Genomic DNA, 15,006 nt, shown 5'->3' on the forward strand with positions numbered 1-15,006 from the left:
TCTGTCACTTGATGCTGAAGTCAACACATGCATTGCAAAAGCTGCAGCTATTATGTCCAAGCTGCGTAATAGTGCGAAACAACAGCAACCTAACTGAGAACAGCAAACTGGAAGTTTACCATGTATGCATTCTCAGCGCACTCCTCTACAGTGCTGAGATCTGGACAATATATGCTAGGTAGGAGAAAAGGGTAAACAGTTTCCACCTTCACTGTCTCAGAAGTATCCTAGGCATCCCTTGGCAGGACAAGGTCAGCAACTCAGAGATCCTGAGTTAATTCCATCAGCATACACTCACTACTAAGCCAAAGACATTTGCGCTGACTCAGCCACTTCCACTGATAGCCACTGATGGCTATATACACAAAGATTTTCTGTACACTGAACCATCCAATGGGTCACAACCTCCTGGGCACCCATGCCTCTGCTACAAGGCTACCTGCAAGTGAGATATGAAGATGGCGGACACTGAGTGACAGCTGAGAGGCAGCTGCCGATAGCTGTGACCTCTGGAGGTTGACTGCTTGCAAGGGCATTGGAAGAGGCAAGCAGAAACAAAAAATTGTGCTGGCCAAGAAGGTGGCCAGAGAAAACAGAGACCAGCAAATCATTCACCTTCTTAGCCCATTATCTTCCTTAACAGCCAATGTGGCAGAGGCTGCCATGCCAAAGTGAGACTTCCGAGTCACACCAGGCAATGTGTAACACAGTTGACCACCATGACACAAACAATCATCTTACGAGATGGAAGGCTGCTAGTATTGTTGAAGCACTGTGACAAAGGAGTAAAAGAACTTTCATTTACTGAACGGCTTTCATGTCTTTAGGATTTCCCAAAGCACACTGCTGCTCATGAATAAAGTTGAAGTGTGGTCATTTTGTAGTAAACATGACAACCAATCTGCACATGGCAAAGTCCCACTTTTAGCAATTAAACGGATGAATAGATAATTTGCTTCTGATGATGTTAGTTGATAAATATTCGTCCTCCAAATATTGTTAGAACTGTAATTTCTTCAATTGGTGTCGTGGGATCTTTCACATCCATCTGAGAGGATCAGAATGCAAAGTCGAGGATCAGCTCTTTCTAATTCTGCTGGGAGTGGGAGATGTTTCAGGTTGACTCATCCTCATACCAACTGTTCTTTAAACCAAGAACGTTTTATCAGATTTGATCCAAACTTTGTCAATTCCCGATGTCTAGGTTAGGTTCTTTTTTGACTCCTAGCTGGAACTCTCCTCATTTAATGACATAACTGCTCAGCTGAGTCATTATGAGCTCTCGATCATACTGTTAATGAGGCTGCTGACCTTTATTATGGGTTATTCATTACAGCCTTAAAAATTTATTACATTCATTAAAAAAGATTCTCAAACTTCAACGATCTTTATTAAGCAGGAGAAACGTCCTGGAGGAAATGGAAACAAACATTTTTAAACCAAATCTAAATTAATGGTATGGATTTATTTTGAAATTTTATCCCTTGTAAGCCATCTCTTGTATTGACACAACAGGACCCTACCAGCACAACACAAGCTGTAAGCTTCTGCAGTGACAGCTGATTCATGTTGTACCTTCAAGAGATAGTTGGACTGATTCTTGGCTGAGGAAAAGATTGCATCATATAAGAGGTCGGTAGCGAGTAATAGAAGTCACGGTCAACGGTGTCTCCTGGGCTCGTTTTGAATGTCTAAGAGGAGTTTGTCTGCTTTTTTCCACTGTTGGCCATGAGAAATTTTTAAATAAAAACAAAGTGCTGGAAAAACTCAAAAGGTCTGGCAGCAGGTCAGTGCAGATAGAAATGGAATTAACATTTCGAGTCCAATATGGCTCTTCTTCAGAAGTTCCCATATCTACACTTTCTTAAATCACGGCTGGATTTCACAGTTATCAGTGTTAATTTACTCTCAGTGGGCTACAACACACAGTGAGCGTCTCATTTTCTACCAGCATAGGAAGAAACAAGTGAGTAGGAGTTGGCCATTCAGCACCTTGAGCTTGCTCCACCATCCACTTAGATCATTGCATTTTAGTTATTTTTTTTCTCAGGGTGTTGCAAGATGAAGAATCTGTAGCATTTAAGCTAACTTCATTGCAGCAACGAATTCTCCTGTAGAGAAACCTAATTACAGAGCAGGGCAGACTGCTTAGCAGCTAGGTGGATTGTTGTGTGGATTACAACAAGACAGTTGAAGTTCCCATATCTACACTTTCTTAAATCACAGCTGGATTGCACAGCTGAATTATCAATGTTCATTTACTCCCAGTGGGCTACAACACACAATGAGTGTCCCATCTTCTACCATCATAGGAAGAAACAATAGGACAGAGGAAACCATCTGACCAAGGTGATTCCTGTTTAACATTAAACTCTTTTGAGGGACATCAACCCATGTCATTTTGATTCATTTCATTTGTATGCAAATAAATAAATGGGGAAAACCAATGGCTAGAGGGACTGTCACCAACTACAAAGATAATTCTCCAATGACATTATTGCCCAGTTGATACTCACTCTGCAGGCTCGGCATGTTGGCATCTTCCGGTTTACTTTTCAGTAAGTGAGGGAGCCGTGTATACCTGTATCCAAATCCGCATCCCTGAAAAGAGAAACAGAGAATTACTCCAAAAGAAAGCTCACGTTTCCATTGCCACAGGTCCCAAACACTCCCTTGCTTCTGGCACTTTATGCTCAAGTGCAAGATTTGGAGCTGCCAGGACTAGAAGCACAATGTCAGCTATTCAAACCCCCCTCAATAACTACAATAGGGCTTGAAATTCACAGCAGCCTTGTGGTTAGTGCAGGCAGGAACTTATTCAAAGAACTTCTGGTAACTAATCAGCCTCTCTTTTTCAGGCTGGCCCAATCACACGGGGAAAAGCAGAGGGAGTCCTTGCAGCTTTCCAAATTGAGTGGGAGAATGTTGTCCTGGCTTGAGATTGTTCACCTCCAGTCTGTTCAGTGTGGACAGAAAGATGTCTGGAAATAGGCCATATGCCCCCCTCATCGACAACTGGAATCAATGCAGACAGGCACTAGAAATCAAGAGCCTGTACAACAGCTAATATGCTTTTCAAATGAACCAAAAGCATTTTTTTAATAGGTAATAAAGATATTTGATGACAGTCAGGAATAAGTCAGATCAAGCAGCAACAGGCCACAGACTGAAGAATGACCTGGGAATGAGCAAATGGATTTACACTCGCCCACCTATTTTGACTGCCAGGGATTTGAAATGAGCTTACAAGATCTAAACAAACACGCCTTCACACATTATCTTCGGCAGGACAGGAATCTCTCAAAGAAACCATAAAAAAAAATTTAACAGCACATCAGCAATAGTAATTAAAAAACATAAATCTGTCAAATTTATTTCCTTATTTAAGAAATTATTCTGGGAAGTATTGATCTAAGCTAAGACCATTTCTTTCAGGAGTATGTGTACAAGATCAATCAGTAATCATGATACTTCTAGTAATTGTTGTACATTATGTTAATTGCAAATAATTTTCTCTGATCAGAATTTTATTGATTCTACGGTTCATCAAGAGGGTTGGGGGATGGGGAATAAACCAGACAGGGGCATCTAGTCCACGACTCACACTTATATGTGCTCTACAAATATAACCTCTGTTCATCCTGACTGCCCCCACAACTGTGTATCCAATCACAGGAAATTAAGTTTCAATGTAAAATAAATTATTTTGTTCACTGATTAATTAAAACTCTTGAAATGGAAAATGGCTTGACATGGTTGCAAAGGAAGAGTAAGTACCGAATTTGTTCAGTGATGCAACAGATTTAGTCTGTGAATAGCAGGGATGTTGGTATGTACACTAATAGCTTAGCAATAGCCCAAACACTGCCCAATTAAAAATAAGTATGTTTTAAACGAGTCATAGGTAATGAATCAGGAATCCTCACATCCCAAGTTGCAAGCTATGTATTTTAAGATCTCGTCATGTAATATGGTCACTTTAAATTAGATTATTGCATGCTGAGAGGGAATCTCCCAAATAGCTGACTTATTTAAATGTCAGAGGATAAAAAGTGAAGATGGTAGAGGTCATGAATGGGGTGAAAATTGATAAGTAGGATGTACTGGAAAGGCTGGATGCTTAGCGTGATTAAGTCAAGTGGATAAGCCACCTGGTTCAGATGGGTTGCAACCCAGGTTACTAAGGGAAGTGTGGGTGGAGAAAGCAGAAGAACTTGCCTGGATCTTCCAATCTTTCCTAGGTACAACAGAGGCGCAAGAGGGTTCTAGAATGGCAAATGTGGCCCTTGTTCAAGAAAAGATGTAAGGGCATTCCTAGTAACTACAGCTTGGTCAGTTTGACATCAGTGGTGGGTAAGGTCTTAGAAATAATAATCAAGGATTAATCAAAAAATAACAGGCACTTGGAGAGTTTTAAATTAGTCAGTATGAGCCAGTATGGATTTGTAAAAGGCCCATCATGTTTGACCAATCTAATTGAATTTTTTGATGAAGCAACAGAGAAGGTTAATGAAGGGAATGCAATGCATATTGTCTATACATGTTTTAAGAAAGTCTTCGATAAAGTGCCACATAAAAGTCTAGTTAACAAAACTGAAGCTCATCCAGTGCCAGCTTTGATTAAAAAAAATGACTGAAGAACAGAAAACAGGAAGTTGTGATAAATAGTTAATTTTCAGGCTGCAGGATGGTAGACAATAGGGTCCCCAAAGTGTCAGTGTTACTTTTTTAATATATGTAAGTGACTTGGATTGGAATACAGTAAAATGTCAAATATGCCATTCAGGAGTTGTGCTAAATAATGAGACAATATCCATTCACTGCAGCCAAGGTATCGATAGGCTAGCAGAATGGGCAGATGAATGGCAGATCGAATTTAATACACAGAAGGGTGAGGTGATGCATTTTGGTAGAAGGAATAGAGACAATGCAGACATAATGACAGTGCTAGATACATATTGACAGAATAGCAAAATAGATGGGATCTTGAGTGCAAAAGCAGTGAAGTTACGCTGAACCTTTACAAAGCTCTGGAATGGCCACAATTATAATATCATGTCCAGTTTTGTTCACCACACTTTTGGAGGGATATTAAGGTCCTTGAAAGCATGCAGAGGAGATTTACCAGAATGGCTGTAGGGATGCGGGAATTTACCTAGATTAGGTTGGAGAAGCTGGGGTTGTTCTCTTTGGAGCAGAGGAGGTTGTGCGGAGATCTGGTAGAGAAGTCCAAGATTATGACAGGTTTAGGTAAGGAAGGCAAAGAAAAGTGGTTCCGATTAGTTGGTGGTACAAGAACCAGGGGGCACAAATTTAAGCTGTTGAGCAAGAAATGAGGACATGTGAGGAAGGACATTTTTACACAGCAAGTGGCAAAGATCTGGAACTGCCATCTACAAGAGAAGAGTAAAGGAAACAAACACAATGAATGCTTTCAAAAGGAAATTGGGTGGTCACTTGAGGGGAAACAAACTTACAGGGATAGAGCAGGGAAAGGGACTGACTGAATTGCTCTACAGAGAGATAGCAATGGTCGCCTTCTGTGTTGTAATGACTCTAGGAAATATGCATGAGACACGCGAGCACAGGAGTGTCAAGTCAGTAATTGGTGAGTTTCATTTCAGATTTCCTTACTTAACAGGCTGTTAACCAAGCTTCCTGTGGTTTCAAAGTTTGTATTTGTTTAGACAGAGCATAATTGAAAAGGGAAACGGAGAAAGAAATGACTTTCAGTTTCTAAGGAAACTAAGACTGAAATTGAGATTGGAGATCTGGAGAGATTGAAATCATAAACGCGCTCAAAGCCATCAGAGCTCAGATGATGCTCCCAGTGGTGAAATACAGGCAGGCTGAAGACAACAAAGGCTAGATCGAGAAACTGAGAGTAGACAAGGATATACTTGCTGCAGCTGTTTCTGCTACTTGAAGATAACATTGGTGGACCTAGCCATCCAGACTGTCATAAGCAAAACTGAGGAGGTTCTGCAGGCATGTGCCATTTTTGTTGAAGTCCATGCCCATAACACACATGTTGGTTATGCTCTGCTGTCAGCTCAGGCTAAATCCTAGAAGATGAGAAGCTAAAATTCTTTGTGAGGAAGACAGGCTTTTGAAAGGCATCGTGACTGAGCTTTATGACATATAAGCTGAGTTGACTGCCGAGCCAATTTGTAAGATCTGTTTTAGTTGCGCCTGCCAGTTAACGTGCATAGTTTATAATCAACTGCAATTTGCTTGTTAATTTTTAACTTGTGTTGATTTGGATTTAAGTACAGGAGATTGCCTAATAAAGCATTCAGGAATTGCTCTGTTTGACTTTTGTATAGAAAAAATTCTTCCGTTTTAAGCCATGGAATTGTGGCTTCATTCCTTCAGTAAATAACTGGGATTTTGGATTTCTTATTATTTAAAAGGAGTTACTGGTCTCAGCCAAGATCATAACATAGCTGAAAAGGATAATAATACTCTTGCTCACTAGAGTTGATTGAAAGTCAAAATAAGTTGATCAGATGCAGCTTTATGGATCCTTGCACCTCTATGGATTGTTGCCTGGGGACTATCCCACAGGTGGGAGAAAAGGTGAATGTCCAGCAGGAGAAAGGGGGAAAGAAAAATTGGAAGAGGAGGAGAAAATGGAAGCTCAATTGACAAAAAGATTCTTAGAGGGATTTTGAATCCTTGGAGAAAGGTGGGATTTAGAGAGAGTGTGTCAGAAAGCAGAGGTGAAGTGACTAAAAGAGTAATCTCCGAGGGTAGAATGGCATTCGGGGGCTATTCCAATTCTGGAGAAGTAAAGGGTCTTGAAGAGATTGCTAAGCTACAGTGTGTGGGGGAAGGAATAAAATGTCAAGTAGAGATTGGTAAAGAAGGTTAAAAGACAATTTGCTCAAATCATGAAGGCAGTGAAGCTTGGCAAAAAACAGGGGAGATGAGAGTGCAGGTAAATGAATTGTAGTTTGCGGTGGGCAAGGAGCCCAGCAAGCAGCACAATGCTGAACCTTAAGACCAATGTACTTGGGATTTGATAGAGAGGAAAAGGTAGAAGAAGTGGGCAATACTCTGAAGGAGAAAAAAAGTGGTTTTCGTGATAGCTAGATATGGGGATACAGCGAGATTGTGCAAAAGTTGCAGAGTTTGACAGCCAAGCACTCATGCCATCTGCACTAAGTGCAAAAACACCACACTGTCAAAGCATATCATTCAGGCTAAAACTCCAAGGTGGATTTACAATAAATTAAACATACATAGAAACAGGTTAAAAAACAAATGGCATTAAGTTTATTTAAAAAAAGGCTTAGGTCAGTCCAGAATGTTCTCCAGAATGTGTTTCTTGCACAGTCAAATAAACTAGAAGACTTCTTCAAATGGTATTTCTGCACAACAGCAGCATTCCCATTCAACAAATTACTTTTACGTGCTTTGTAGTCAAAAGTAGCAGCAATGTTATACACAGAAAAGTATCAGTAGTAAATGCGTGGCTGGTTAATCGGTTTTGGCGATCAATAGCATGCAGAATATTCCCATCCTGGGAGGACACTAAGCTTTCAAAGAAACCCTGTTTCTTTGTTAACCAGCTGGTGATTACTAATTCTTTTTTTATATCTGAAGAGGTTTGGATAACAGCATATTACTCTCTGAAGAGCTGAGAGCTGTTTGGTCAGGTCCAGAAATTATTTTAAAAATAATTTTCATATGGTCATTGGTGAAGCTATAATTGACATCTGCCAACATATTGACTGACAAGCTTGCACTTATTCAAATGTCAAGTTGGCTAAGTGGTAACACTCTTGTCCAAGTCAGAAAACTATAGGTTCATGCCCCATTTCAGGGCTTAAATTGCAAAATTAAGGCCAACACTTCTGTGCATTACTAGAGAGTGCTGTACTGTCAGAGCTACTGTCCTTTGAAGGAGGCATTAACCCATGGGTCCATTTTTTTGAAAATTCATTCTTGGCATATGCACCACACTAGTAAGTTGGCATTATTGCCCATTCCTCATTGGCCTGAGAAGGCATTGACAGACCTGCAGGTAGTTTGTTACAACTGAGGGGCTTGCTAGGCCTTTTCAAAGAGCAGTTTAAAAGTCAACCATGCTGGTGTGGGACTGGAGTCATACAAAGGCTAGACCAGGTAAGGATGGCAGTTCAGTGAACCAATCTTTTTTTTAAAACGACAATGCAACAGCTTTACGGGTTACTTGAACTGGTACCAGATTTTTATTTCCTGATTTAAAACAAAAATGAATTTAATTCCTTAAATTACCTGGTAAGACTATAATTCAAATCCTCTGAATTATTAGTCCTGGCCTCTAGAACACCAGCTGAGTAACTGCCTGTTCAGGTGGATATAAAAGATCCCATGCCACCATTCAAAGAGGAGGGGAGACTCCTCAGGACTGCTGACAAACATTTGTCTCTCGAAGAACATCAATAAAACAGGTTTATCTGAACAAACAGGATGTACTGTTTGCCCACATAGTTATATCAAAAGTAACTTATTTAGCATAAAGTACATTAGGATATCCCAAAGAAGCTAAAGATGCTATATGCCCTGCCCAACATTTATTCCTCAAGCGGCACAAGGAGAAACAGACGGTCTGGTCATTTAACTCACTGCTGTTTGCAGCATCTTGCTGCGTGCAAACTGCACTCACGTGTTTCCCACATTACAACAGTGATTGTACCTCAAATGTAATTCATTGGCTGTGAAGCACATTGGGATGTCCTGTAGATATGGAAAACAGTTTATAAATGCAAGTTTATTCTTTATTTAGTTATCACTTTAATAACCTAAGGGGTTGGCTAAATACGCTTGATCTAATTAGGTTCTGATTATGAGAAATCACAGAAACAGATGAGGTCAGCATTCCTTGAAGCTAACTTCACATTGCTGAATCTCAGATCCTCAAAACAAAAGGAAAGCACAAAACTTCTCATTTGAAGTGAGGTGGAATGTTACTTATGGTACAGAGATCTGCCATCTTGAATCTCTACATTCATCTGGCCCACTATTAGCAGCAATGAGCCATCAGCACTCAGGCCATTGCTAGATACAGTAGATGATAATAGAGCTGGAAAAAATTTAGTCTCAACACAGTATGGTGTGCTAGTGACAGAGTGAAAATTTGAATCATTTCAAGGAGGTTTGGAATATGGGAATTGCTAGGCAAAAGACAGACGAAAGTCCACCTTTATCTACCTCTACCATCCAGATAATGTCAGGACACAACAACAATGGAGCTGATTAATCACTGCAATAAGTTAGTCTACAACATGCCCAGATACCAGACAAGAAAAAATCAGTCTTGAAAAACCTTGGAGGCCATTGGTCAAGTCACCTCTTTCTTCCCAGCATACTACACTTAACATATCCTGTCTCATATTCTTAAATATACAGGTAAAAAATGCAAAGTACATTTGGATGAATCAATTGTAACACCGAGGAAACCAGATTTACCACTTACTCACTGAAATAGCATTTCCAAACATTCGTTTTGAATTTAGATAAGGTGGCAGGCTAAATGGTAAAGGGATACTTCCCTTTATTAGCTGAGGCCTGGAGTATAAGCGCAGCAAAGTTATGCTAGAACCGCATAAAACACTAATTAGACTGCAGCTAGAGAACTGCATGCAGTTTTGGTCACCGCGTTACAGGAAGGATCGAATCATACGATAGAGAGCACATAAGAGGTTTATTAGGATGCTGCCAGGAATGGAGAATTTTATCCATGAGGGTAGATTGGATAGGCTGGGATGGAGGATCCTGAGGGGGGTTTAATTAAGGTGTATAAAATTGAGGGGCCTAGGTAAAGTGATAGGAAGAACCTGTTTCCATTTGCAGCGAGGTCAATATCCAAGGGACATAGCAATTAGTGGAAGGATTAGAGGGGTGTGGAGGTGTAATTTTGAAGTGTAACTTTTTCACAGAGAGGATGGTGGGTGTCTGGATCTTGTGGTCTGAAAGGTGGTAAAGGCAGAATCTCTCATCACATTTAAAAAACAATAATTGGATATGCACTTGAGGTGCTATGATCGACAGGGCTACAGACCAATAGTTGGAAGGGGGATTAGAATGGATAGTTCTTTTTCTGCCAGCATGGACACGTTAAGCTGAATGGCCTTCCGCATATCTTTCTAATATTTCAAATGGAGGCTGTGTCCTCTGTTTTATATTCAGGTCAAGGTGAAACAGCTCATTATCGTCAACATATCTAGGTCATTTAGAATCCTAAAAACAGCAATCAACCTTCTCTTTTCCAGTAAGAGCATGATCTACTTACATAATTACTCCCCAATCAGATCACTCCATTCCTTCATCATTCTGGTTTCTCTCTTCATTATTTTTTCCAGTAGCTGCAATTGTTATAACTCAGATAGCTAGATGATGAAAGAATACTGAATAGGATACTGAAGCCTAGTCTTTATACATGAGTGTTTATTTAGAGAGACACACTGCATGTTGTGCAGCTCCAGTCTGTTCCTGTATACATACTATGTATAAATCAGCATGAGTTCCCATTTAATATCCTTACGCAAATAGAATCAAAATCCAACTAACAATTAACAGCAATATATTTTTTGCACTGTGGTGACCTGAATGATACACAGTATTCTAGATGCCATTGCACCAATGACATATAAATTGGAAGGGTTATCTCACTACTTAGGCTCTTAAAACGGACCTTTTAATTCACTACAATATTGAATTTGCTTCACACGGCTGCCACCAAATATGGGCTCAGATCTTCTGGTCTCCGGATGATCATACCCCGGGAGATGTGCTGGGGGACCAATGCAAAGACTCCGTGAGATTTGCCCAGGAAGTTTCAACTTCCATTGGACAATTACCCTATGCTTGGTACCCTCCAAGTCTCTGAGTTAGAATTACAGGCTTCGGATGGTTCTGACTCATTTACCAGAATAGTTACCCAGGAAAAGTTAGAAGGATTCAAACCAGTTTGAATTCCTGGGTAACTATACTGCCAACCGCACCACCCCCTGCCCCGACTCCCCACTGGACCCCTAACTATCAGCCCCCCAACTATCCGACTACTCCCCCTCCCACCCCCACCCCCTCCCTCCAACCCTACCCACTTACCTTACACAATTACCTTTGCCTCATAGCTTCTCCGAGTGCCTTTGGGACGTTTAAATTTACCGGTATTTGGCAACTAGTGTTGCAAAAAGGGGGCATAGCTTGGCTTCCCCCCCAGCGCGCCTATACTACAAAGGAAGGACTCCAGGAGCAGGTATGCTCCACATTACTCAGGAGCCCCAGTTTGGAACTTGGGGTCAGAAATGTGGAGCTCTGGTGCAAGCTGAGTAAATAGGAGCAGAGTGGCAACCAACAGTAATTAGCACAGAGATAAAAACAAAAAAACTGCGGATGCTGGAAATCCAAAACAAAAACAAAAACAGAATTACCTGGAAAAACTCAGCAGATAAAAACAAACAACTTCCGACTAGGCACTTTACAGCCTTCCGGACTGAATATTGAATTCAACAACTTTAGGTCGTGAGCTCCCTCCCCAATCCCCACCCCCTTTCTGTTTCCCCCTTCCTTTTTTTTTTCCAATAAGTTATATAGATTTTTCTTTTCCCACCTATTTCCATTATTTTTTTAAAAATTTTTTTAAAATCTTTTATGCTCTCCCCACCCCCACTAGAGCTATACCTTGAGTGCCCTGCCATCCATTCTTAATTAGCACATTCGTTTAGATAATATCACCAACTTTAATTTTAACACCTATGTGTTCTTTTGTTCTATGGTTGTTGACATCTTTTGATGATCTGCTTCTATCACTGCTTGTTTGTCCCTACAACCACACCCCCGCCTCCACTTCTCTCTCTCTCTCTCTCTCCGCCCCCCACACACACACCTTAAACCAGCTTATATTTCAGCTCTTTCTTGGACTCGAACTCAAGTTCTGTCGAAGGGTCATGAGGACTCGAAACGTCAACTCTTTTCTTCTCCGCCGATGCTGCCAGACCTGCTGAGTTTTTCCAGGTAATTCTGTTTTTGTTTTTGTGTAGTAATTAGCACACCTTGGAAGATTCAACCTCTCATGCTCATACCTTTCCTTTACTGTTAATCAGTACCACAGATCTCTTTCACTTTCCAAGCACAAGGTTTTCTTTCCATTTGAATGATTATCCAGGATTTTCTGCCCTAAGGTAAAGCACTCTGCATTTGCCTACAGTGAATTTATCTGCCATTTGTCTGCCCAATGTCCAAGAATATTGAAATCATCTTGTCGTTTTTCCTGTTCATCTTTAGTTCTGCCACCTTCATTAGCTTTGTATCATCTCCAAGTTTAGCTGCTGAGTTTGTAACTCCTAGCTCCAAATCATTTGATAGGAGTGAAGGGGCTGTGAAATACTTATAATGGAAACACTCTCCAACAATCTATTTCCATTTAAAAGTACATGTGCAAATATGCAAGCCTATCTGAAATGAACAAGAATTGAGGGAAAATTGTTAAGTATTATGAGCATTATTTTTTGATGCAAGAGGTAAACATACCCTCCAGAGTCGCACAAGGATCCAGTTGGTCTGGGCCCATGGACGCTGTTCATATGGAGCTAAGAGATTCTTCATCATGGCCACACGTCTGCAAAAGCAAAGACACAAGACTCCAATACTCCAAGGTACCAATACTTAGTCGCAGCTCAGCATTTGTGCCATTGAAAGTGTTGACAGCAGTGATAATGTATGTGAGAAGATGAAAGAGTCAGTCTCTGAAATGTTGATAAAACAGCAACAAGTGAGGCTGGTTCTGTTTTCAACTGTCAGCAAGAAATATCTTAGGAGAAACCATACTATGTGGAACTCACAAGCAACAAAATTATATTTTTGGGGTGGTGGTGCTTTTCAACAAAAAGACTAAGGGGTGACCTAATAGAGATTTTAAAAATTATAAAAGGTTTTGATGGCGTGTGTGTCTTCTTTTGGGGAAAGGCAAAACTTGAGGCCATCAATATAAGGTAATCACCAAGGAATCAAATGGGGAATTCAGAAGAAACTTCTTTATTCAGAGAGTAGATTGAGGAATTCATTATCACAGGGATTTGTTGAGGCAAATAGTGTAGGTGCATCTAAGGGAAAGCTAGATGAACAGAGGGTCACGCTGATACTGTTGGACGAGGAAAGATGGAAGCAAGCTCGACTGGAACATAAACACCACCATGGATTGGTTGAGCCAAACGCTCTGTGTTTTTGTGATGTATATTCTGTACATTCTACATAACACTAAAAAAAAATTGTGTTGTATACTCAGCAAACCAAACAATATCCTCCAAACATCTTTTAATGAAAAATGCTTCCATTTATGACCACAAGTAGCACATCACCATTCCACAGAAACAACATTTCAAGAAAACTCATACTTTCAAATACTGTTGTTATTATAGGACAGGATATCAAAGCTCGTTATCCCCCGAAATTGTTTGTGCTTGCCATTTCTATGCCCCAAGTTTTCTCAAGTTGACCTCAAGTGTTTCAGTCCATTTTGGAATCAAATTGGCAGAATTCATTAAACATAAAGCCACTAGACAGCCAATCTTCAGAATTTGTGACGAATGGTGTTTCCAGTCAGCCATCTATTGACGACGTGAATCAGTTTGTACCCTCTCATTCCTGTCTCAGCCTGTTCCACACTAATAGAAACCGGGGAATGGGGAGTGCAGAATGATGACCCCTTTGTGAGAACGAGTACAAACTTTGGTCAGAATTAAAGCTGCAACACACCTATCATTTATGAGATCTTATATTGGTGACTTCCTTGGCAAACTATTTAACTTGGGCTATGGACAAGGTTTTAAACTAAGAGGGTGGAACCGTTCAGGTAAAGCGAAATTTAGAAATCTAAAGGGAAAAGTCAAGGCAACAGAGCAGTTAGTGATCTGAGTAAAGAGAAGAGTGGGACAAGAAGAGACACAGAGTTTAATAGTGGAACAGTGAATAAGATCCATGGAAAGAAGAGTAGTTTAAAAAAAAAGTTAAACGCTCTTAATCTGAATGCGAGAAGCATGTGCAATAAGATAGATGAACTGGTAGCAGAAATAGAGATAAATGGTTTCGATCTAATCACCATTAGAGAGACATGGTAACAAGGCGACCAAGCTTGGGAAATAATTTTGAAAAGGCAAACAAAGATGGCGGAAGGACAGTAGTGAGAAAGGGTCTTGGTTCAGAAGATGAAGGCAGAGATTAAGAATAACAAGGATCAGAAAATGATATTGAGTAGTTTCTCAGCCCCCTAACAGTAGTTATACCATTGGACAGAGCATTAAGCAAGAAATTATTGGGGATCTAACAAAGCTAATGTAATAATTGTGGGGGACTTTATTCTTCATATAGACTGAGCCAATCAAATTGGCAATAGTGGTCTGGAAGATGGGTTTGGAGAATGGTTTCATGACAGTTTCCAGAACAATATGTTGTGGAGCCAAATAGGAATGCAGCAAGTTTAGGCCTAGTATTGTGCAATGAGGCAGGGCAAACAAGTAATTTCACAGTAAAAGATTCACTGGGGGGTAGTGATCACAATACAATTGAATTCTATATTAAGTTTGAAAGCAGCATACTCCAGTCCCAAACAAGAATGTTAATCTTAAACAAAGCCAATTACATAGGTTTGAGGAGAGAGCTGGCTAAAGTTGATTGGGTAAACAGAGTAAAAGGTATGGTGATAAAGAAACAGTGGGAAACCTTTAAAGAAACAATTCAAAATGTTTAACAAAAATATATTCCATTAAAAAATAAAAACTTGGCAAAAAAGATCCATCCGTGGCTTACTAAGGAAGTTAAGGATAGTGTTAGATCAAAAGAAGGGGCTTATAATGTGGCAAAGAATGGTGGTAAGTGTGAGTATTGGCAGTGTTTCAGAAACCAAAGGCCAACAAATAGTTGATAAAAGGGGAAAAATTAGAATATGAGAGTAAACTAACTAGGAATGTAAAAATGGATTGCAAGAGCTTTTACAAGTATATAAGGAGCAGAGTAGCT

The 15,006-nt window shown here is 40.2% G+C and overlaps 1 protein-coding gene across 4 annotated transcripts in view; it reads right to left on the bottom strand.

The window, feature by feature from the left end:
• Positions 1–15,006, bottom strand: part of LOC121280378 (E3 ubiquitin-protein ligase RNF123) — a 420,925-nt gene that overhangs the window by 198,941 nt on the left and 206,978 nt on the right. For all 4 annotated transcript variants that reach the window (XM_041192326.1, XM_041192324.1, XM_041192325.1 and 1 more), the window contains exons 30-31: positions 12,523–12,610; positions 2,517–2,601 (exon numbers count right to left, since the gene is read on the bottom strand). In XM_041192326.1, coding sequence (XP_041048260.1) covers positions 2,517–2,601; positions 12,523–12,610 — 173 coding nt within the window. The remainder of the gene's footprint in view (positions 1–2,516; positions 2,602–12,522; positions 12,611–15,006) is intronic.

The sequence above is a fragment of the Carcharodon carcharias genome, chromosome 7 (assembly GCF_017639515.1).
Source record: "Carcharodon carcharias isolate sCarCar2 chromosome 7, sCarCar2.pri, whole genome shotgun sequence".
NCBI classification, from domain to species: Eukaryota; Metazoa; Chordata; class Chondrichthyes; order Lamniformes; family Lamnidae; genus Carcharodon; species Carcharodon carcharias.